This window comes from Pterocles gutturalis, unplaced genomic scaffold (genome assembly GCF_000699245.1).
Source record: "Pterocles gutturalis isolate BGI_N339 unplaced genomic scaffold, ASM69924v1 scaffold35390, whole genome shotgun sequence".
Taxonomy (NCBI): Eukaryota; Metazoa; Chordata; class Aves; order Pterocliformes; family Pteroclidae; genus Pterocles; species Pterocles gutturalis.
In genome coordinates, this window is record NW_010147073.1 from 1 (window position 1) to 24655 (window position 24655).

Below are 24655 nucleotides of genomic sequence, written 5' to 3' on the forward strand. Positions count from 1 at the left end.
GGTTCCGCAGCCTCGGGGGCAGGGGGAGGGAGGGTGCTGCTCCCGGGGTGTCTGTCGCAGATGGGTGATTTGGGAGGAGCGGTCACGACCGGTGCAGGAGCTTTAGCTGCGTGCGAGGGGGGCATTGACAGAGATGAGGTGCCTTCAGCGTTGGGTGGTGGCTGAAATGTTTGCAGGTTTGGACTGAAGAAGTGTAATTTCCCTTCAGCAGAATCTTTTGTGGGCCTGCAGTGGAGTTGGGGGATGTTCTGTGTAGCAGCAGCAGCATTTTCTGAGCATCTCTCATCTAAAGCCCATCAGGCTTTGAAGTGGTGCCTTTTTCAGATTTTTCTCAGGTTTGTGTGTTTCGAGTTGTAGGGCAGCCCAGGTGGGAAGGCACCTCGACAGGTCACCTGCTCCAGCCTTTCATGGGAGGGGGAGCCCAGCTGAGGCTACTCAGCACCCCGTCCAGACGCAGCTTGCGATCACCAGCCATGGAGACTTTGCCACGTCCTTGCAAAAGTTTTTTTCCCCTGAATGATTGCTTTTACTGTAAAAAAAAAAAAAATGCTTTAGTGATGACCTTCTGCATCAGTGTCTGTCTTCATTTTTACAGAGATCGAAAATTATATAAACTGGGATTAAAAGGATTTTATGTCAAAGATGACAATGGCAGTACAGGTAAGGTAATAAAATGTACTGTACGATATATGATGTGCCATCATACTTGAAGTGAGTTGTGTGTGGTTATTTAAGGTACACTAAGGCTGTATAACTGCTAACCCGTACTTCTGTTCTTGTTTCTGGCTTTCAGTACATTTGTTATGGGGATAGATGTGAATAATAACTTGGCAGTTGCATAGCGTTCAGGTTACCATAATCTTGATGTGGAAGTTTGTGTGAAACCAGGTGCGATGTTTATTCCTGTCTGGACACCACCTCCCATAATCTCCATCTGGTGCACAGAGCAGACGAGCTCACAGGACACTGACCAGTTCTCAGATCATAATTTCAGCTAACTCAAATCAGGTATCTCATGGAGAGGCTGCAGATCGTAGATGTTTGCCTGGGAGCAGTACTGTCCTGCTGCCTCTGCCCCAGCCTAGGACACAAGCTGTTGCTGATTAATCTGCTGGGCCAGAAGTAGAGAAGAAGCAATAGCCGCGAAGGGCACAATTATGATTTGCATGCACACGAGGAATCATATGAGGAGGACCAGAAGAGTAAATCTCTCCCTTGGCTTGCTTATATTTTGGGAATGATCATGGTGCATGCTGTGGCAAATTCAACAGCATTCTTTTGCTCCATCCGTCCTCCTGAATTCCCCATGTACGCATATCTGAACATAATTTTTTTGGTATCTGGTTTTTCCATTGCTGTCTGGCTAGCTCCAGCATCATATAGTAGCTTGATTTGAAAGGAAGAAGTCTGAACGGAAAGGAATGTCCGTAGAAGCTGATAATTAATAATAGCACAAGTTAGATGAAGGCAATATGAGAGCAGTGAAGAAGGAGAATGTAAACCATATTTGTGTGCATATATGAGTGAATTGTGGTGAGAGTCATCCATTAAAACCAGAAGGGTCTTGTGCTATGTGATAATTTGGCAGTAAATATATCCTGACAAAAAAAAAATCTGAAATTTTTCGGTTTTATCAACTGTGTCAAGAACTTCTGTGTTTCACAATTTCCATGAGTATACAGTTCCTACTTTCTTGGTGATATTTGTCACTTTATATACATCTGTTGTTGCTTAAAAAATTGGTAGATGTGGGAGAAGAGAAAGTTAGAGGCTGTGGAAGCACTGCTCACCAATAGCCAGAACATCAGTGTGCTGTCCACACACAAATCCCAAACACAGCGCCCCAGGGGCTGCTATGAAGAAAGTGAACTCCATCCCAGCCAGACCCAGTGCAAAGTTTTGGCTGTTGAAGTTAGATTCCGGTTCCTACTTAGAGGTATGCAGAAACTGAGGCATTTATGAGGAAAATTTTAAATGCAAAAAGGAGCTTTAGAGACAGTTCTGCTGGTTTTTGTAGGACATGTTGTTGCACTGAGGTATCAGAAATGGATTATATTCTCTTAATATGGTTTGTTAACAGGAGAGGAAGAAGAGTCTGAGGAGGAGAGCCGTTGTCCCAGTGTGACGTTAAAGGTGGATGCTCATCATGCTCTGGACCTGGAAGAAGTTGTACTAGACTCGGAAGCTGAACTTATGAAGAGCATGGGATTGCCTCTTCAGTTCGGTGGGCAGTCAGCCCACAGGGACTTTGTGGTACATCTTTATTTGCTTTATTTCTTTTTATTTTGTGTTTCCAGGTGTTCAATGAGTAAATAATGTATGTTTTTACTAGATTACTGCTAAGCATTGTTCTTTTCACTGCATGTATTAACATGAAATTATGAGGGATGTGGATGAAAGATTAGTGGCAGTTCTCTGAACCTAGCTTCTTTATAGTCCACCGCATGTGTTTGTCAATGCAACAAACCAGGGATTGCAGCTGATGAGACATCTGGGATAACATCTGTACGTTTGCAGTCCTTTGCCTGTGTGTGTTGTAGCCCCTCATCACGGCCGTCTTTTTACCTGCCAAACTTAATTTGTCTGTTTATGAAAAAAATTGTCAGATGTATCTGATAAACCAGCTTGTTTTTCTTGGATGTTTTTATCTAATATGGACCTGGAAGCACAGCAAGCCCCACTGAAACAAGTGGAGTTGTATTGGATGAAACCAACAAGTTACCTTGGTGTTTCCTTTTGGTGACAGGTTTCTGTCTTCTGTGCCACTAGACAACTGTCGTAGCCTGAGTTTGTTGTAAGAAGCAACGTGGTTGTTCTGCACAAGTGAAGGGCCCACCTGTTTGGAGAGGAGGCTTTCTCCTTGTGTTCCTGGTAGACAGCTCGGAGATCAGTATGGGATGGGGAGAATGTTACACCCCTCTTTTGGGTCAGTGTGCTCAGACATCCAGAGGTTCAGCTGCAGGATTTGCAGAGCTTACGAGTATAAAGCCATGCTTTTTTGTTTAAAGCATCCAAAGACAGCAAGGATTTAACATTCTAGTAGGCTGAGTATTGTGCGTTCACTAGTAAGACACCTGAACAGTGTTTGCTGGCCAGGCAGATACCAGCAACAGTACAGGTCAGCCTCCACAGCCCCCCAAAACTGGTCCTTGGTGTTACTGAGATACTGTTTTACTGTTGAGCTCAACCCAGTGACCCCTCAGTTCCTGACCAACCTCCCTGTAGGATTTTATAGCGTTTGATGTTGATGTCTTTCCTTCTGAATCCTTGAGCGACTGATGCCCTCCCTCCCAGCAGCCCCACTTCTCTGTAATTCTGCCTTTTGGTGTGCACGCCTTTCTATAGACCTTCTCACAGCTCTTCCTCACAACTGCCTCAGACATGTCAGCCCTATCGGACCCACAAACCCTACACCCTTTTGTGGGGAGAAAGCTAATAGTGGAGTTGCAGTGAGAAGGAGGGTTACAGTGGAAACAGAAGGGTGCTTGGAGAGAGGACAAGAAAAGACTGCATACATGTTGTGGCCTTCTAAATATGTTTTTCCATTATATTTTAGGCAACAGAAAATTATAGAAAGAGAAGTAACATGAAGATTTTGAAAAAGAAAAAGAAGAAGAAAAAAGAGTTGCAGCAAAAACGTGAGGATAAAATGAAACAGGAGGAATGCCAGGATCGAGCTTGTGGTGGTCATACCCAGTCCGTTTCTGGTGAGCTGGTCCTAACTACAGAGCAGTGTGAGAAGAGCAACAAACCTCAGGTTGTAAGTGAAGGGAACTGTGAAATTTCAGACAGTCTTGCAAATGAGACTTTACCCAGCAAACTTAGAGAAAAATGGGAGAAGTACTGGAGCAAGTATGGAGAGGGCCTTCTTTGGCAAAGTTGGCTGGAGAAGCATCCAGTGGTCTCATCATCTGAGGCCACAACAGCCACCGAGCCTTGGAATAGTCCAGACACCAAGGAAGAGTGGGAGCAGCATTACAGCGAACTGTACTGGTATTACTGGGAGCAGTTTCAGTACTGGACAAGTCAAGGATGGACTACTGAGAGCTCACATGGTGACAATGTGGAAGCTGATGGGGTTATCCAGGAGGTGGATCTTTCAGGAGAAGAGGACTTGGTTAGCCCAAGTGAAGTGCTGAGCTTGGAGCTGTCTCCCTGTAACACCAGAAGTGAGGAAACACTCCCTTCAAGTGCTGAGCCCCACAGCGAAATAATCTCTGGGATTTACAATTTAAATCTGAATTTGGAGGAAGTGGAGCAGAGCAGTGCAGCTCTCACCCACCAAGGTCCTCAAGAGGGTATTTCATCTGACAGTGAAAGCCAGAAGGAGCCCTGTGATGGAGGAACCAGGAAGAGGAGTGCCTCTTGTGAAAATAAAAATATTCACCAGTCAGGTAATACAAAATCAGGTAAAATTGAGTCTACCAGAATTTCTCTGGGTGGTTATATAAAAGAGAGAAGAGCATGTGTATATTTTGCCATTTCAAAACAGCTGATCAAGTGTTCTGTGGAGTGATTGTCTACTTGATTCCTTTTCCTTCCCTCTGCTTCTCTAGGTGATCTCTCTTCTCTCTAACCAATATATTGAACTTACTGTTCAATTCAGACAGAAGTGATTTTAACAGAACAGATGCTGCATAAATCTTCAAATATAGAGAAAGTGGTGAGAGAGCATTGTCAGTGCCAAGTTATTTATTTATCTTAGTGTTGCCACTGTGTCATTTAGATGTTGTGTCTTTTTTTTCACTGATAGCTGAAAATGAACAAAAACTGAGTTTGATGTTCTCATGAATCTGACAAATTTTAAGAACAGCTTTTTGAGGGGGAAAAAAAAAAGAGTTCTGGGGTTGAGGGGTGGTTTGCCTTCTGTCTAAAAATGCCATGCTTGAAAATAAACTCCTGTTATGCTGTACTGTCTTACGGTGGGCTGGGTGACTTCCAGAGGTCCTTTCCAGCATGAAGTTATCAATTAAGCAGTGACCTGCAGTCGTGTTTACAACTCCAAATTCGCATGTTCACAGCCAGTGCTCACCAGTGGAAGTGCCAGGTGATGTGGTAGTGTGCTGAAAGCCAGTGGCTGTGCCTTACGCTGCTGGAAAAGCTTCTGTGAGGGAGGTACAAGGCTGGGATGGAGATTTTTTTTTGCCAGCCAGTTCAGCGTGCAGAGGAAGGAGAGAGCCAGTTCTTCCTGCCAGTGTTCGCTGCAAGCAGCAGTGTGGTGTCTTTCCGGACTGTTGTGTGGTTTCTCCTGCTGGAGAGGAGGGATGAAGCACAGTGTCAGTCGCTCGGGACTTCAGTTTGGTGGGAAACCTCTGAGCCCGCTGCTGGTGACCTTCTAAGGAAGGAAAAAACAGGTGTGGTCCCATCTTGATCCTGCAGTAGAGCTGGAATAGGAGAGGTGAAAGGAAAACCTCCTTTCCTACCAGAAATGAGAGGAGTGTTGGGAATCTTCTCTTATTAAACGAATATGAATATCTTTGCTTAGCTAATTAAATGGAAACAAAATCTATGAACAAGGAAGAAACTGTTTTGAATTTGTACCTTGTAGGCATTTTATTTTTTTTGGAGAGCTGAGATAATTCGAAGTTGACCCTGCTTAAGATTATTGACTCTACAGTGTAACTAATACTGGCAGCTTGTATTGGTATGTTGTCCATCAGAGACAGGTAAAGGTAGGTGTGTTTGGCAGTTATGCCTTATTTGTCAGATTCAGGTCTATAAGGCAACCTAACTGTAGCTGCAGATGTATTTTGGGGACAGGAAGATTAGGAATTAATTTGTGCGGAAGGAAATACGACCTCATGTATCTTTTTTAGGTTCGCAGGGGTCATGTAGCTCAAATTCAAATGACAAAGAACAGTCACTGCTTTGTGACCGAGATGAAGATGAGGATGAAGAGCCTCCTGAATACAGACATGCCAAAGTCAAGAGAAGGCAAGTCACGACATTTGGACAAGCTTTTTTCTCAAGAAGCCCAGGTCCAGAAGCCTCCTGATTTATAGTAACTATGTGATTGAGATTGTGAGTTAAAACTTCAGTACAAAACCACACAGTCTTCCATCACTGCTTATCACTTTACCTGGCAAGAAGCAGTGGATATTTCTTTTCTTTATGAAAACAGTGTATGGCCTCAATGACTGTGCAAGGTGACAAGCTAATCTCTGCCTTGTCACAGTATTTTTCTTCCTTCTCACAAAATGTATAGCCTCAAAGATGATGGGATGGGTCTTCCTCTCTAATAAATTTACGAAATCGTGAAGGGATGGATGGAATTATTATTTGCTAATGATGGGTTGGTTCTAATATTTTGCTGTTGCCATAGCATTAATGTAGATAACATAATAGATGATGAAGGTAATTTGGAAATAGGGTGAACAAACACTATCTTAATCAGTTCCATGTAGGGCTTGATATTAAATATTTTTAAGAGGTAATTTGGAATAGTTGGAATATTATAACCCCAATAGAAGGACATATGTCCCTAAATTTGGGTAAAAAAAGTATGTGCTCATGCATATGAATAGGCTCGTGTTATCTGCCGTGCTTGGCTTCACCAGTGTGTGGAAGAACTTACTGAAGCACATATTCAAATATTTAAAATGCTTGAGTTTCTTAGTGGTGTATCTGTAAAATAAGAGTGTTTTTTACAATAAGTAACTTTCTGTCATCTGTGTTTTTTCCCAGCCATGAACTGGACGTGGATGAGAACCCAGTGGAAGATCCTGAGGAAACCTGCTCAGTTCTGGGTTTCAAGTGTGGCACAGGACAAAAGTAATTGCTCATGAGGAGCTCAGGGTTTCTTCATAGCCAGTCAGCTCTCTTGTTGTCATTAAAATACCATTCATCTCCATTCCCGTTTTGTTAAACTTTTGAAGACGATTCCCAAAGTTCGTCTCTGCTCTTAATATCCTATCATCCTTTGGCTAGAGAGAGATGCAAAGTCACAGAGATTAATTAAAGAACAAGAAAAGTGCTTTCAAACAGAAGGGTAACTCATAAGGTACTTGCAGTTGTGTAAAATTTAAATGGCTGGTCAGCTACTTAAATTAAAAAAAAAAAAAGACTCTGGCAGCGAATGGTCCTCTCAGTTTGGAGTCCTGTGAACTTTGATCAGCATTTAGAGCTGTTTTGTGTTGGAAATGAGGTCACTTTATACTAGGAAAATGTTGCTGTCTTAATAAAGTATTGCCAGGGTATTGACCAGTGAAATGTCATTAACCTAGAAGATATTGTGGTCACTGCTGTGGAAGTACCATCATAGGGCACCGGTGGAGTGTAGCTTGGGTCCAGGCCTTCTGCATGGTGCGAGTTGTTTAGGACATATATATATATTTTTTTTTTTTTTTCAAAGAGGAGTGTGTTTTGTAGTTGACAAACTCTGTTCTGCTTTATAATAACTATTTAAGTGAATTGCCTCTATTTTAATTGCATTTGCCAAGAGACAAAAGTCGTTGATTTGGAGGTTCTTTACAGACACAAAAAAGATGTTTTATCCTATGAATCAATATTTTTTTTTCATTTCCTATTCTTCAGGCTGATCTGGGAAGTTGTTTCCAATTAAATTTATAAACCTGTTAGAATAAAAATGAAAAAATACAAAACTAATTCAGGTAAACATTTTCAAATAAAAATATTTAAAAGTTTTCATGAGTGTACATTGGTTTGCAGCTACATTCAGTGACATATATTTAAGAGTTGAGCAAACGTCTCATAAAGAAATAATTTAGTCTGAATCATATTCTGTAGACATCATGTTGAAGCTTCCTGACTGGAAATTAGCCAACTAAGTCCTTTTTTTTTTTTTTTTTAATTATTTCAGGTATGGTGGAATTCCAGATTTCACCCACCGAAGTGTGCAGTACTTGGAGAAAAAAGCAAAACTCAAGTCCAAATTCTTGGATATGCGTAAACCAAGGAAGAGCAAAAACACACACATCTTCTTTACAGAGGAATCTGAAACGTCTTGCAAAAAAAGTAAAACTTTGAAGAAGGTAGGCTTAATTGGTAGTGTTGCTGTAATTCATAGATTTATCTGCTTCCTTGGCTGATGTTGAATTATGAAAATGAAAAAAAAATGCCCAGAGTAGGTGGTCTCTTTTAAATGTCAGTCTCTTTTTTTTTTTTCTTTTTTTTCCTGCTTAGGTGAAGAGTGGTTAGGATGGCTGTGAAAAGGCATTGGTGGACTCTTGGCAATCTGTCAAGAGGAATGTGAGCTTAACAGCGAAGTTATGTGAAAGTCATTCCTAACATCTGGGTGCTTCATGTCTTTAGCGGTGTGTCTAGGTTTCCATAGTTACTCTGGTTTTGAAATGCACGTGAGGGCATTTGGTAGTGCTGGCATTTAAGCAGCGAGAGAAAAATGTTTGTATAGGTTAATGGATTTTATGCAACGCCATATTCTTAATAATTTATATCAACATTTTTGCTTATACCTCTACTTGCATTTATTTTCACCTCTAACTTTATGCTTAAGTATTTTTTTTTTTGCAACTTGGAAATTCATAATGAGTAGAAAAACTTGTTCATTGTAGATTTTTTTTTTTTAGTCAAGTCTCTTTGAAATCTTACTTCAGATTTTAAATGTTACTTTTTTACCTTCTTCTAGGATGCTTGGCAATCCCTAACAGCCGAGCACAAAACACTGTTTTCTGGTTGTGTCAGCAGAAGCCAAAAAGATCGTTAATTAAGGAGTTGTGGTCTTGGTCACCCATGCTGTTGGCCAGTCTGACTGTTTATATTTTAGATGTTACTTGAGAATGATTTAATGTATTTGTTGGTTGATTTTGTGGAGTTTCTCTTTTGCATGTAGCTAGTATCTAGTTCCCAAAGACAAATTGTTTCAAAATGTTGTAAAGGAGGAGCAGATATAAGGACCTCCACACCCTCCTGAATGTTTTGTCAGTGGGTATTTTATTTTTTTCAAAATATATGTGGTTGAGAGGACATGCATGGCAGGTACTTTTGAACTCTACTGCTTTTAAACTGTCCTGTTGGTAGCTGGTTCACAGCAGCATCTCATCATCTGTGACATTTGACAATTGCAGGTGGAAGAGTTCCTGAAGCGGGTTAATAAAGCTGGGGAGGAAGCCCCAGCCCAGCCAGCCTCCTCGCAGGGTAAAGGGGAGGCACTGTCCTCCAGCAGCGACTCGGAGGATCAGGAAGGTACTACAGCCGCTCACATGGTGACACCCACTCCTGCAAGCCAAAAGCCACCATCTTCTAGCCCGGCCAGTTGTGAGCCTGGAGGGAGTAACCTTGAGGAGGACGCGCAGGACGCGGCAGCGAGCGGCTCCGATGGGCAGGGCGCGGGGACACGGGAGCGTGGCTGTGGGCGGCAGCTTGTCGCTCTGGATATTCCTGATTATCTACGGGCAGAGACAGAGGATGTCAGCCAAGGTACATCATTTTCCTACAAACTGGAAATTAATTGGCAGTGGACTTAATACCGCCTTCCCAATGTTGTGTGGTATCTATTTATACTGTTTGTTCAGAGACTCCTTTGGTCCAAGGGATAATGAGACCAATTGAGAGCGATGCTAGAGGAAGTAGCTTATTCCTGGATCACCAGAATCCCAGGTCTTGTCTTCAACATTCGCAGTATTGTAGATAAACAGTCGTTGTTTATCTGTAACGGTCATTGTTGATCCTAGACAGGATCTAACAGGTCTCCAATTCACACCCCTGTTCCCCTGTAAGGATGAGAGTGATTTACTGCAGGTAAATGAACAGACTGTCAGGTTTGGGGTTGCACATTGCTAAGCTTTGGGGAGTTTGTGTTGTTAAAATTGTGTTCTAGGAAAAAAAAATAATCTCTAGTATGAATTTTTCTGTAACACTGTAAACAAAGGAAACTGTAGGATAATTCAGGTTTCTGCATATAGTTTAATCCATCCCACAGTAACTCAGTTACGTTCGATTTCTACTGTAGAACTCTTGCATAACTTGGCTTTTATTCCTTAATTATATATGGACATTAAATTGGTCTCTGATCCACTTGTTCGCTCGCTATGTAGAGTTTATTGCAATCAGTTGAAGATGATGGCCAGATGTTAGGATTCTTAAACAATGGGTGAAGTCCTATGATTTCTAGGACTGTGACAGATACCTGACAGATAGCACTGTTTCCTTGATATGTAGGATGCTCTATTTTAACTTAAACCAGTAATCTTCATAATCTGACAGATGGTAATGAAAGACATTTAGCAGTGTGTTAAACTTGAGCGTTTTGTGTGTTAACTCTACTGATTACATTCCTAGCCTACAAGAACAGTAATGGTTAAATTTTTCAGTGTCTTCCAGTTGTAGATGAAAAAATTACTGGAAAGAAGAAGGAGAAGAAAAAGAGGAGAAGGAATAAAATTGCGCTGGGAGCTATACCTGCCGAGATTGCTGGTGATCCGGAGCTGGCCAAGTACTGGGCACAGCGCTACCGCCTCTTCTCTCGGTTTGATGAGGGGATTAAACTAGACAGAGGTGTGTTTGGTACAAAGTATGCTGACTTGGTGGTGTGAGATGTATCCAAACCTATGGCCCTTCTTGCATTTTATTACTGATTTTCTTATAAGAGGAGCTTTACTGAGTGTGCATTTGCACCTCTGGATAAATTCCATCCCCCAATGGGCAGACGAACAGAAGTCTGGGACTTCAGTAGAGCTTTTAGTGTGGGGCAACCCTCTTTGTGTTAGTCCTGACATTTGCCAAAGATCCTACTCTAACAAAATTATGCTTGGTCGGGACTTTTTGAAACTCAGTGACGTTTTTCTATATCTGTATTTTATAAAATTATTTTTGAAAGTTCAAAAATATGCTGATGGATCTACTTTTGTTCTGTTTTGTTCTGGCTTTCTGCAGTCACTTTCAAGGTGACGTTCTTCCGTGTTTACATGGAAACCGAATCATAAATTCATAGGTAAATTAGGAATTAGCATTACTGCTTTTTTGTATCTTGAGTTGGTTGGTTTTGTAAGCCTTTCACTTCTAATACTCCCCCACAGAAACATGTAGATTATTTGGCAGACCAGATATTGCTGGAAAGAAAATAACGTCTCAGATAGGAGAGAATGTATTTCTGGTTTTATTTGTTACAGAGCGTAATCGTGATGTATGAAGTTTTTCCTAGCTGTCTCAGTGAATTTGTTGTTAATAAGCTGGAATCCTCAGCACCGAGGCCAACAAAGCAGTCGCTGAGATTCAAGCATATCTGTTTGTTTCAGCGAGGCTTTGTTTGCTTAGCAAATTTTTGGGATTAACACTAAACCTTCAGTTGTGTGTGGGGGTTGTTTGTTTGTTTTTTGATTTAAGTGACCTTGAAATAAGAGGTGAAAATACATTTCTTCCCTTTCCTTTGCAGAGGGCTGGTTTTCTGTTACTCCTGAGAAAATAGCTGAGCATATTGCCATCCGTGTCAGTCAGTCCTTCAACTGCGATATCATCGTGGATGCATTCTGTGGGGTTGGAGGAAATGCTATTCAGTTTGCGCTGACCTCAAAAAGAGGTAAGCAGGTGTTGCATATAGCACATTGGTTTGTTTCTTCAATCTTTTTTCCCTAAAAAATTGGCTATGCACTTTGTTCACTGATTTTTATAATTTTTTTTTCAGTGCTTCTGAAGGAACAGAAGCTTTTTTTGCTTCATCAGACTCCCAATATGAGCTTGCCATTTTTAAAAAGGACCTGTAAAACTGCTTTTCTGTTTTAAGTCAGAGGTGGATTTGTGCTGTACTAGTCAAAGTTACTTTTACCTGGCATAGTAACTAGTCTGTCTGATGCTCTGAAGATTGCTGGTAAAGGTTAAGCTCTGTTTGCAGTGCTGACCTGCAGAGATGCCCCAGAGCTGCTGCTTGTCCCTGTCGTTATGTTAAGTCTTTATACCCAAAATCAGGTCATGTGTGAATAGTATTTAAAACACCTGAATGGGATCACCTGCAGGTGCACCAGAACCAAATACAGAAAAGTGATGAGAACTTAATATTAGTGTACGTTCCTGTTGCCAGATGGTGACACTGCGGTGAATCATGAGAGTGCTTTTGTAAAAACATTGACTGCTCAATACTCCTCTGCTTATCAAACACTCCAGCAAAATACCAGCTCATCTAGTTCTTCTGAGTAATTTCTGAGCAAGACAAATGGTAGCTTGTACTGTGTTAGATTTTGTAGGCTATGATCCGTTCTATAAATATTATCTAAATTTCACTTCTCTTTTTTTTATTTCCTGGCTAAAATTTTATTTCTGTGATGAAGTACTGCCACTGCCCTTGTATCATATCTTATGTTGTGTTGGGTGTGTTTTTCACCTCAATTTTCAGTACTAGATAAATGTTCATCTTTAGAGTAAGTTTCCACTTGACACAGTTTAAGCTGCCAGGTCTCCTTGGCTTCCCTCTCTGGTTTGTAAACACAGTGGTTCTGCTCTTGGTGGAACCTCTGCTCCTGCCACCTAAGGGCAGGTCCTTCACCACCGAGGAGCTGTAGCTTTGTGTCTATGATAATCTACAAAACCGAAGTTGGGTCACTCACCGCACAGCAGTACCGTATAGCTGCGGGTTTGTCTGGTGGCTGCAGAAGAACACCTTCCTTCTGAAACGTCCTTTGGGCGGTGGGGCGGCATTCACAGCTCGCACTCACTTGCGTGTTTGCTCTCTCTCTCTCTTGCAGTGATCGCTATTGATATAGATCCCGAGAAGCTCAGTCTCGCGCGCAACAACGCTGAGGTGTACGGCGTGGCGGATCGGATAGAGTTCGTGTGCGGAGACTTCATGGTGCTGGCTGCCAACCTGCAAGCAGATGTTGTGTTCCTCAGCCCACCCTGGGGGGGGCCTGACTACGCCACTGCCGAAATCTTCGATATCCAAACCATGATTTGCCCAGACGGATATCCTTTCAAACTTACACCTTGTCGCGGTTGCGATTTTTCAGTTGTTTACAAGCAGTTTTCTCTCTTTCTCCTCCTCCCTCTCTTTGACGTGAGCTTTCCATGTCCAGTTGGCTGACTGGGGACGATAGAAACGGCCCCTGAAGTCCCAGATGTGCTGCATTTTAGTCTTCCCCTCCAACCTCAGCTCTATGAATTTGACCACCTAAAATTAAATATTCGTATTTATTTGTTTAAAAATTGTCATAGTTATTCTTAAAAGGAAAAAATCCTTTACAGAGTTTTAGTAGCTTCTTAACTTAAAGCATTCATTCAGAGGTTTTAACTCCTATAAAGTTTTCTAAAAACTCCTTTTCAAGGAGTTTAAGGAAATTTTGAAGGAATTTTTTAAAGAATTATATTATTAAAAAACCCTGAAGTAATCAAATAGTGTGTATATATAGGCAATAATGACTTTGTCATTAATTCCATCTTTTAATTGGTTTATAAAAGGTGTCTTATTTAAAGCATCTTAAACTATTGTCAGTCATAGTACCTGCCTCTCTCTATATATATATATGTATATACAAAATTCCATGCTAACTTAACAGTGGTGCAAGCACTCATTCAGCTGGAAAGGTATTAGCATAGTAATTTCATCAAACAGGACGTGTGGTGGCTTTTTTTTTCCCCAAAATAATCTCAGTTGTTTCCTTTTTGGCTAAAATGCAGTCATATTTGTAAGTGTAAAGAAATCTCAGTGCATGTGTCTGAGAGATAGTCCACAAAATACATCAGAAAACAAATATCAAACCCATGTGCTAGCTATAAACTACATTCAAATTTCTCAAATACTTCTCTGCAGCTCAGTTAAATTTTCTAAAAAAAAGAGTAATTTTTTTTCCTAGTTTCTTAGGCAATAGTGAGGAAAATAAGACTTTCTGTGTTTAGACGATACTGATTTCTGCATTTCAGAACAGTATCTAACTCACACCCCCAGAAGACTAAAATTTAGTTGCATAAAAATTGAATTTAGGACATGCTTTCAAAATGAATTAATATAAAGCAGCTCCTTCCTCCTCGTTCTTGTTTTTTCCTTTACTGGCTTCTACATTTGAAATTTTTAGGCTCTCCAAGAAGATCACCAACAATATTGTGTATTTTCTACCTCGGAATGCTGACATTGACCAGGTGTGTCACTTGATAAGGGTTTGGTAGTTACAAAAAGTTCAGCTGGCTTGAAACACATGTCTTGGAAGCACAAACTTAAGACTTTAAAGTCTGTTCAGCTGAATGTGGGGTTTTTTGTGTTTGTTTTAAGTTTGAACCTTATATTAAGTGATTTTTGTGTTTGCAGTACGTATATCTAGAAATGGGAGCAGTAGATTATTTCCATTATTTCAGTACTGTTTCTTCATAAAGCAACATATTGGAGTTTCTTACAGAATGTCCAAAGCCAGTAGATCTCTTGTGTGCCAGACTGATACATCATTATAAAAGAAAAAAAAAAAAATTAACCAGCTCCTACCATCTGCTAAGTTGACAAGTCCTGAACTTTCATGGCTTTCGGTGTATGAAGGAGTTGCAGGAAATCACTGTACAGCCTGCAGTCACTGCTGTCACTGATCAGAGACAAATGTCGTGCCACCAGATACTGGTGCTGTCCACACAAGGGTGTGGTTCCGTATGGGCTGCCTGCGTTGCCGTGATTAGATAGTTAGATGCATCACTGGCTTGATAAACACACAATTTGTTTCACCAGTGTGGGATTTTTTGTGTTAGAGATTTTTTGTTAGATTTTTTAAAAAGTAATTAGATGACTGTAACAATTCCCCCGAGTGTCTGGTTTAGTTCCCTCTGTATATTTTCTATGTTAATTACGTCTTGTGGATTTTTTTTCAGAGAAGGGAGTGGTGAGACGTTCTTCTCACCCGCATCGTGTCACAGAACTTCTCGGGATTATTTTCTGCTTTTCCAAAAGCTGTGTCTGGCTTAGAGCAGTCAAGGTGTAAAGCCACATCTGGTTTGCGGAATTGTTTGTGACAAACAGATGACTTGAGAAACAGGTTGAAATGCATGTGGCCTGAGTATTAGGGCACTATGAGCCTGTGCTACGCTCTGCACAGCCCTGTTCGTACAATGATGATTCAGTTGTGTCTTGCATTTCAGGCTGGTGAAGTATCAAAGTGGCTTATGAAACTTTGAACAGGGACCTTAACTTTAGGCAGAGTTCATCTAGTTTCAACTTCTAACCACAGAATTTTATCAAATGTTTCATTCCCACAATGAAGAACAACCTTACCAGGCTTCTGCTGGGCTCATGAGCGCTTGTTACTGGATTTACAAGTGGCCAGAAGCATCTAGATTTCACTGAAGTTCCCACAAAGGTATCCAAGAGTACCCTTCACAGGTCTGCAGCTAGTCCTGCCGAAGAGCTCGGCATCTCTGCGTGCTTGGGTTAGGTGTCTTCCACATCCGTATCTTGGTCTGGTTGGCTCTGAATGTTGTAGGCGTGCTCTAAGCGTGCCTTGATGTCCATCAGCGTGTTTGCCTTTACACAAACGGATGAAGAGAAATTGCTGTTGCTCAAAAACATGGCTTTGTTGGCTGAGTTGTTAAAAGAACGTGGCTGGTGGCCTGGGTTCAGTTCAGTCATCCAGGCTACGAGAAATCAGCTCTTTATGCCTTTCTCTAGGGATGGGGCCAATAGGAGAAAAAAGAACTAAAGGTTGATCTGAGTGGAGGAAGAGAATGTCACTCCAGCCCACTGTTCAGGGAAACGTACTCTGAATCCGTGTGGGTTGAACATGATCATCCCCAACATGACCTTGGTGGATACTCTGGTCTACAGGAGGCTGGTTATGAGTTTGGCTGCCATCACCTCTGGCTGTATCTAAGAACAAAGTTTCTGAATTTACTGCCACTGTACTTGCAGGGCTGCGAGCCTCCAGAGAAAATGAAGGTTTATCACTGAAGTTCCTAAATGGTTAGTGTGGACAGTTTTCTTCTCAGGTTGCTCATGGTTTTACCCAGAGTTGTGATTCATCTTTTCTCATGGACTTGATAGGGTGGCTTCTGCCGTGACACCTGACTTGGCAAGAGCCTGTGGGCACCACTGCTGGTGTCTAGTGATGTATCTGTTCTTGTGAACGTAGTCCATGAACTCCAGGGGGCTATAAAAGCTTGATGAAGTAATACCTGAAACCAGAATAACTTAGGTAAGTTGCCAAACAGATTATCTGGTGCTTTAGATTTGAATGGAAACTTAGGTTTTTTGATTTGTGATCACATTGCCCAGGCATGTCAGATTTGCCTCTTTTGTGTCCTCAGAAATTAACTCCGCGTGCTCATACACACATTTTCAGGTATCACTTAGCTCCTAGAATAGGTGATCTAACATGCTTAACGTGTAAGGTGGCAGTTGTTGAAATTTATGTACTCTGCCTCTTGCCTGTCAGTCATTGACTGGCTTGGATCCACAACCAAGGAGTGCTGGGCTTTGTCAATTAAAATTGATTTAGAAGCTGCCCAACGGCCACTGCAAGCCACCGTGAAGATGTTTATACTGGCTGGAAGCTGGTGCATCAGTACAAGCCTTGTTCTGCATGATTTTATTGCAGAACCAGTGCTTATTACGTCTGCAGGTGTGGCCTTGTTTGTGTACAGAGAGGAGGTCTCTTGGGCTGAATTCCCTTAGAAAATCCACCGAGTTTAGGTAAAAGAGGAGAAATGAGCTTCTGTACTTCTGCCTCGAGAGGGAGCACCGAACCAGTGGAAAGTGTTTGGTGCGCATACAGGAAACATTCCCCTTAATTGCATCAAATATCCTTCTTTACAAGCATGTACTTGTTACAAAAACTGTAATGTCTACAAGTCCATTTTTTAGGTTGAATCAGTCTTTCAAAAATATTATTTCTAGGTAAAGAATAACCAAAAACCATTTTATATATACATATATGGGGGTACAGAAAAAAATACTTTTATTAATGGCATCTTTTATGCAGCTCGTATGTGTGACACGCTTGTTGATACCCATCTCTGCCACATCTTTACATCTGAGTCTTTTCTTTAAGTGTTGTTCACTTATCTTAAAAAAAAAAAAAAAAGAAAAAGAGAGTATTGTGGAAATACCAGCCAGAAGTATATTAATATTGCTTCAGTTCTAGGGGGCTAAACTTGTATTTGACTGCCAGTGGTGTTTTTGAAAAACAGCCCAAAAAGTTTCACCTACTTAGAATTCCCACAAAGTAGAAAAGAATTAAAAATCACTGTTTCAAATAGTCTTGCATGTTTCAATCAAAATTGTGCCCCAGCAAAATGAAGTGAAAACACTTGATAAATACTTGGGTAGTTGAAAGCTGTTCTTGCCTGCTATCAGAATAATTATGGTACTAATTTAAGCTGATATTATTTAAACTTTTAAAAAATGAGAATGTGCATGGCTTGGCAAAATTTGGATGAAAATAGATTTCTTCCCCTTGCTCTGCCTTTGCTGAACTCTGGTGGCAGCAGGAGAGCTGCAGGCAGGGGATGCTCAGCCTTCCCCACCATCCCTCCCCTTCTCAGCTGGTTCAGTTCCACCAGATCAAGGGGAAGAAAGGTGATATCTGCAGGAGGTCCTACGTTTAGGACTTAATACTCCAGCAAAATCACCAAGTCTGAGAGACAGAGTACTGAGGAAGCAGGAGTTTATTCCTTATCTTGACCATGGGTGGTTAATTGCTCAGCTACTGTATTGTGCCCTAGCAATTATCCTAGACTTCTTCATAGTTCTTTGAAGGCAGTCATGTTGCATACAGATGGGGGTTTAATTTCAGAAACATTTTTTTTTTTCTTTTAGCAAAAAGACTATCTTTTATCTGTTTACCATGGGATTTATCTTTAAGTGTCTTTGATTTTTAGCTGCTGGAATTATGCAAGTTTTAATTTTGGGTATTAGTATATAAAAACAGAAGCATAGTTGAGGCAAATTTTCAGATAACATTTCAATCGTTATGACCCTTGGAGCAGAGCAGGAAAATCTGTTAGAATATTATTGATCTACTCTTAAGATGGAATACTAGTGATTTTAATAATTGAAGATGATGACTTTATGCACTGTTGAGAAATTTTTTTTTTTTTTTTAACCAGTCACTTTTCAGACTTCCTGCTGTTTTGTGTGCATCTCTACTACTTGCAGATTGATGGCTGGTGCAAAACTACAAACTGGGTAGATTCCCATGTTTGAGATTTTTTGGGGGTTTGGAGGGGGGTGTTTGGTTTTTTGTTGTGTGTGATAGCTGTGCCCAATTTAGTGACGTTATTTCACTGTTGCTGGAGCTTTTGCTGTGCTAAATGTTGGTCTCGCAGACCTGGCTTGTGTTCCAGAAGAAAGGAATTCACTTTTGTTCCCCATCTAAGTGTTTAGAGGGATTCTCTGAGCCCAGAATTAAGTGAAGGCTCTTCACCCTGATAGTCTTACAAAGAACACACATCATGCAGGTGTGGGGTTTTTTTCCTTGCCTCTGTTCCGCTTTCATCTTCATAGCAGGTTTTGAGAGAGTCTAGAGTTAGCCACCGAAGGCGTGTTCTGTCTGCAAGTCTCGTGCCTGGATGGGAAGATATTTTGCTGTGTTTCTGGTTTTTTTGGAAGTCCAGTTGTTACAAATCACTGGTCAAGAAAGAAAATGTAAAGATGGGTGAAACTTTATTGCTGCTGTTATTATATTTGTTTATTTTAATTCTATCTGGTGTCATTCCCAGAACAGAAAATCATCCCAGAGAGACCAGTTTAACAAAAGAATATATGGTAACCTCTGTGAATTAAGAGATTTGATGGGGGGCTGATGAGTAAAACTACCACTGGCCCTTTCATTTAGCTCTGAGTTTAGATGAGGTTGATGCTTTGAATACTGAATTGTAGCTTGCCTGCCTCAAGTTTAAAAAAAGAACCAAACCAAAAACTCTAGCCTGTCAAAGGGGGGCAGCACTGCTGTGGCTGTGGCATAATTCACCTGCAGACCTGTACATTTTTTTAAAAAATGCTGCCTGAGAGCATTTTTGTTTTATTGTAATTGGTGTAAAGAATACTACCACCTTTTGTTTTTCCCCTTAACTAAAGCTGCATCCTTCGCCGTGTCCCAGGGAGGCGTGTGGCCGGGCGCAGCAAAGAGGCAATATCTGCCCCGTGGAGTACGTGGCTTTGGGCTAAAGAACCAACCAGGATGAGGAGAGCTGCCAGCAGGGAATCATCGTATTTGCACAGGAAAATACAAAATAAACACATTTAGTCCTTTTTTTTTTTTTAAAGAAGTAAGAAGCCTTTCTGTGCTCACCGTTGTACTTCAATGCAAACACAAGAGATGCGTGTTGGTATTTCTAAAAATAAGTTAGCACTTTTGTGTTTTCTCAAAGCATCGTTCCTCAATCCGCTGTTATTTTTAGAAGGTGTCCCTCTGCCAAGCTGGCACCTTGCTGGAGCTTGGTGTGTGGCAGCTTTTCCTCGTTACACCGTCAAGGTTGACTGACTTGGCAACTCCTACGTAATTAAATTTGCAACCTCCAGCAATTTACAAATAAGCATGGTCACAGAGGATTGGCATTTATCTCCTGCTCATTAGATTTTTGGCACTGTTGGGTTGATCAAATACTTTTGGTAGTCATTTGAAATTAGTCTTGGGTGTCACGGATTTAATACTTGGAGACTTGTAACTTCTCAGGTGTCCTTTGGTGGATGCCACCCCTCAGCGGAGGAGCAGCATTTGCCTGTGTTACCGATGAAGCATTTTGCTTTGCTTGGTCTTCTAAGAGAAATATTTAGTAAACACTTGTGTTTAATATCAGTGCATTAGTCATACATAGATATGCTAGTGACACAAATTGTGCCCTGAAAGCAGGAGTGCGTAACCCCAAGACGGTAATTTCAATGTTCTTATATTGAGTAATCCAATTAATATTTTAGAATACTTGAACAACATTAGCTATAAAGAACAAAGCCTCTAATGCTTGAACTGGACATTTTTGTTCATAATAAATTAAAAGTACAGACTTAACGTCTTCCTAGAAAAAAATCCGTATCACCCCACAATGTTAACTGCTTTTAAGGTTTCAAAGAAGAAAAGATAAGTTGCAGAATTAACATTCCTGATCCCTTGCCAATTTCAGATTCTTGTGCTATTTATAAGTCAGCCAGCTTCTGCTTTTTTACTTAAGTGGCAGGTTCCTCTTTGACAAGAACGTGGAGATTTTTCTCCTATTACCATTAAATTGAAGGACGAAGAAACCATTCGTCCTTTTGTTTTTGTCTGCAGAAACAAAAAAAAAAAAAAGAAAAGGAAAAAAAAAAACCAAAACAGAAAGGTAAATGCTTGGTTTAGATAAGTGTGGTAATTTTCTGGGCAAGTCAATAAAGGTTCAAAGTATAATTTAGATTAATCTGTTGTTTCCTCTTGATAGTAGGCTGGTTTTTTACTTACAGTAAAATAGAGGAAGTTCAGCATGTTTATATTTAAACCTGCACAACAGAGTCAAGTCTCAAAGGGGTTTAGAAGCGTTAGTAATGCAACCTGAACTTTAAGTTTCAGCTGCAACTATCACAGACTCGTTGGTTTAAAGATCAGTTAAAATCTGCTGCGGGCTTGTAGACCTTGATCACTTTGTCTGCTGGGAAAATTTCTGTGGAAATAGTTTTCCTGCAGCAGGCAGGGAAAGCAGGAGCATGGCTGTGGAGCTGGGACCCCCAGTGCAGAATGGGGCCTCGGGGTCCGTGGTGGGGGCGGGGAGAAGCGGTCACCGTTCGGTTTTGGTGTTCTCCTCTTCCTTCCGTCTGTGCAGCCTGTATGGCTGTCGTCTCTCGAAGGCGTGGTGCTGGGCACCAGTGACAGGATGAGGGGTGATGGATTTAAACTGGAAGAGGGCAGGTTCAGACTAGATATTAGAATGAAATTTACTGTGAGGGTGGTGAGACACTGGAACAGGTTGCCCAGGGAAGCTGTGAATGCCCCATCCATGGAGGGGTTCTGGATGAGGCTTTGGGCAACCTGGGCTGGTGGGAGGTGTCTCTGCCCATGGCAGGGGGTGGCCCTGGATGGGCTTTAAGGTCCCTTCCAACCCAAACCATCCTGTGATTCTATGATTGCTGCAGTCCAAAATGTTGTCTGTAATCACTGAGCATTAAAGGTATTCTCCGGCCTCGGTCAGCAGAGCGTGAACAGTGATGTTCTCACTCCGGTCATTGTAACCACGCGAGCTGGTCCTGTGCTACCTGGCGGGCTCTCCCTGCCTGCCGCTGCTCAGCTGCCGGCCGCCTCTCCCTCCACCCTGCCCAGGACCCAGCACACACAACAGCGTGGATTTTTTCGGTTGCAATAGCAACAACAAAGAGCTGTAACTGGTTTTGTGCCTGTTTGGGTTTTGGGTTCCACCCCCTTCAGTGCAACCTACATGGCTTCCCAGTTTCAGGATTTGGTTTTACTCTTCCCCTAAATCTTGGGCTTTGGGCACCAGTTGACGGTTGCTTTTGCCACAGCTGGGTGTCTGAAATGCCAGGTGCCCTTCGAAGCAGAGACTAGCATCTCTCGCCTCAGCACAGCCTGTGAAAAAATGACGGTTTATCTCTTCTTCTGAACTCCTCTTTTTTCCATGGCTTGGGGTGCCGGGATTTTTCAGAAAGCCACAAACCACTTCTGTGAGTAAAAGAAGACATGGAAAGAGGACCAAAGGCATTGGGTGCCAAGGAACGTTGTCAGCAGTATTTGTAACAGAGCCAAAGATGTGTTTTATGTGATATTTCATGTGAAAAAAAAAAAAAGGTTTGGGGTTTTGCCTCTTGTCCTGTGCATTGATTGATCCGGTTTTTGTTCTTTTGTTTTTCAGGTGGCTTCCTTAGCAGGGCCAGGAGGGAAAGTTGAAATAGAACAAAATTTTCTCAATAAGAAACTGAAGACAATAACAGCTTATTTTGGTGATCTAATAAGGCATGACATCTCCTGAATTCCGTGTGGATTCATCCAAACCCAACCTCCCTGACTGCTGCTTTCCTTAAGCTTTTGTACAGCTAGCTGGTCCAAAATGACTTAACGCCGATTTCTGCTTTAATTCTTGTTTATAGAAATGTATTTCTGTTGATTGCTACTGTCAATAAATGTTTAATAATAATTTTGAAAGCATTGTAAACGTAGAGGAGCTCTGAATGTAGGAAATAAGGTCTCTATCAAATGCAGTCTTGCAAGGTTCAAGGCCAACCAGTTGAAGGGGAGTTCAGGATCTCGTTGCAACTCTCCCATCTGCTGCTTGTGCATTTAAAGGGTCAAAAAGAATAGCCTGAAAGCTGTGGCAAGAGCTACTCTTTGTGCTGGAGGAACAAAAGCATCTGAACATCGGCTGGAACTGAGGTGAAGCGCCTAGGGCAGGGATGTCGTGTAAGGTATTTTAGATTACTTTGAAGATAACTGATGTGCAGAACTTTGCCACTGCCTTACAATGAGGGAAAAGTGCTGTGATAGTGCCAGCTTTTGAGTCGGTATTTAAAGAGAATTGTAAAGGAAAGATTATCTGCTCTTCAGTATTCCTCAGAAATTTGCTGCTAGGAGGCAGGGGAGGTTGGCAAGAGTGCTGCTATTGCAGGAGGTCCAAACCTACTGCAGCAGTAGCACATGAGTGTAACCATGCTCTTAAATTTTCACTACAAGCCACAAAATAATCCAAGAAAGAGTCAGGAGGCCAAATGAAGAATAGGTTAATTCATACTGTGTATGTCACAGTACTCTGTACACTAAAATTTGACTCTGTTGGGATTCTTGCCGCTTACTGTTGTCTTCTTCTTCAGTCCTCTTCTCCTCCCTGCAGTTACAGAGGAGCTTTGGAAGTGTTTTAAGTCTTGCTGATGCTGCTCCTGTAAAAGGAAGCTCTATGGATAGGGGGAATACCGAGGAATTTATTTTTACCTTCAGTAAAATAGTCAGATTTTGTTCAGTGCCCAGATGCGGAAGCTGAAATGTGACATAAAAGGGACAACGTTTAGTGTTTTAATGTTTGCTTCCAATATAATGAACCTGCTGGTAGAGAGGAACGGTTTGTCATAGATCTCTGCTGAGCTTGGCAAGCACATGAAACACCAAAAGTGGAAGAGTATCGTGGTTGAGGGCTGTTCCTCTCTGTAACCAACAAGTACAAAAGGTCTTTTTTTTTTTTTTTTTTAAATACAACTTGAAGTCAGAATGCACTCTGCTGGGTTGTAATAAATGTTTGCTCTCAGCTTCCTACTCAGAACAGGTGAGTGAATCAGTCAATCTGGTAAGCCTAAAATACATCTACAAGTAGTTTTATGTTGTTGGTAATTTCAACCAACAAGCACTTCATGGAGGACAGCTTCATTCATAATATGAGTTGCTGTAAAGAGTTATTCTGCTTTATATTCTAGGAAAAAAAAGTTAACGTGGGCTGAGATGTCCAGAAATTTAACTCATGCCCAGAGTTTTAATACCCTGTTGAGACTCAAGCAGTAATTTGCATAGAATGAGTTAGGCTACAAAGAAGTTGCTTTGCTACTGCAAAGTAAATACTCAGAGGTTTGGTCTTACGGATTTTAAGCCACAAAATAAGCTATAGGAAGAATGCAGATTTTGGGGGGAAGTTAACTAATATGTGGACTAAATGCAATGACTACATACTGTTTTATACTTTCCACTGTGTTCTTGAGCTCCTGATCTCTTAGATTTATCTTAATTAAATCCGGTATTAAACCAAGCCCGTCAGTTCCTGCTGCATGGTCTGAAGAGAAGCGATGGAGCATTCGGTTCAAACAAGCCCATTACGAGGCTGAAGCCTAATTGCAGGTTGAAGGGGAGCAGAGCAGAGCATCAGCGGGACTGAGCAACCGTCCCTTCATGCCAGGACAGTCAGCGTTGTGCCCTTCTCTGAAGGAGGCCCCATTAGTGTTATGGTGAAAAATCACCGTTCCATGAAGTTTTAATGTGCAGGTTTTTAAAAAATATTCCCCAAGCGTAGTGGTTCTGAAATAACATCTGGGGCTATATGTGCAACTCAGGGGTTATATAAACAAATTAATGTTACACCGCAGTGACCGTGGTAACGTTTAGAAGAGGAAAACCCCATAAATAGCAGAAGGAAAAAATTACTTGCAGTAACTCATTGAACAAATCAGTAGAAAATTGGGTCATTTTCACTTGGTTACTCTCATACTGTTTGCTTTGACTGTCCTAACCTCCCTGCCGCCCTCCAAAGAGCAAGGAAGGAGGGTAATCCTAACACGTAGCATGAACTAATTTATCAGTGCCAGTTTAGCCTTTCCAGCACGAAAATCTTGGTATTCCTGCCACTGGAACATCTTGGTGCGGTTCAGTGTACTTAAAAAAAAAGTTGATTTTCAGTGGTGAGGAAGTTTTAAATTTCTGTATGAAACCAGAACATTTCTGCAAGTGTGTGGTGCAGTGGCGAAGGAATAAATACTCAAAAACCCAGGCTAGAAATCGATTCAGACCCTCTCTGGTTTCAGCTGTCGGACGGTGAAGCTGTCAAGCGGTCCAGCCTGCTCCATCGGGGCGGAGTATTACCCGTACACACGTACTTCTGAGAGTGATGCTGTGTTGATTCAGTTAAGTGAAGTCCCTCAAATGCCCCAAAATAATTCATATCAAAAAAAAAAAAAAAAACCAAACCAACCCCAGCTGGGCTCTGCTCAAGGGTTTCCCTGCGCCACGGAGTTCCCCAGCCAGGCTGCAGACGCAGCTCTGCAAACACCGCGGCAGGTACAGCAGGCTCTCACCATTTACCTTCTCCTTCTACCATGAGAGTCATCCCTGGATTT

General features: G+C 41.6%; 1 protein-coding gene across 1 annotated transcript; it reads left to right on the forward strand.

Annotated features, from left to right (window-relative positions):
• The first annotated feature begins 60 nt into the window (after positions 1-60).
• TGS1 (trimethylguanosine synthase 1) lies at positions 61-21989 on the forward strand. Its single transcript, XM_010085943.1, has 13 exons — positions 61-149; positions 596-660; positions 2081-2253; positions 3557-4409; positions 5817-5934; positions 6685-6771; positions 7820-7991; positions 9045-9396; positions 10300-10473; positions 11351-11494; positions 12654-12870; positions 13962-14040; positions 21703-21989. The coding sequence occupies exons 1-13, from the start codon at positions 61-63 to the stop codon at positions 21817-21819; spliced, it is 2640 nt and encodes an 879-aa protein (XP_010084245.1). The 3' UTR covers positions 21820-21989.
• The last annotated feature ends 2666 nt before the right edge of the window (positions 21990-24655 follow it).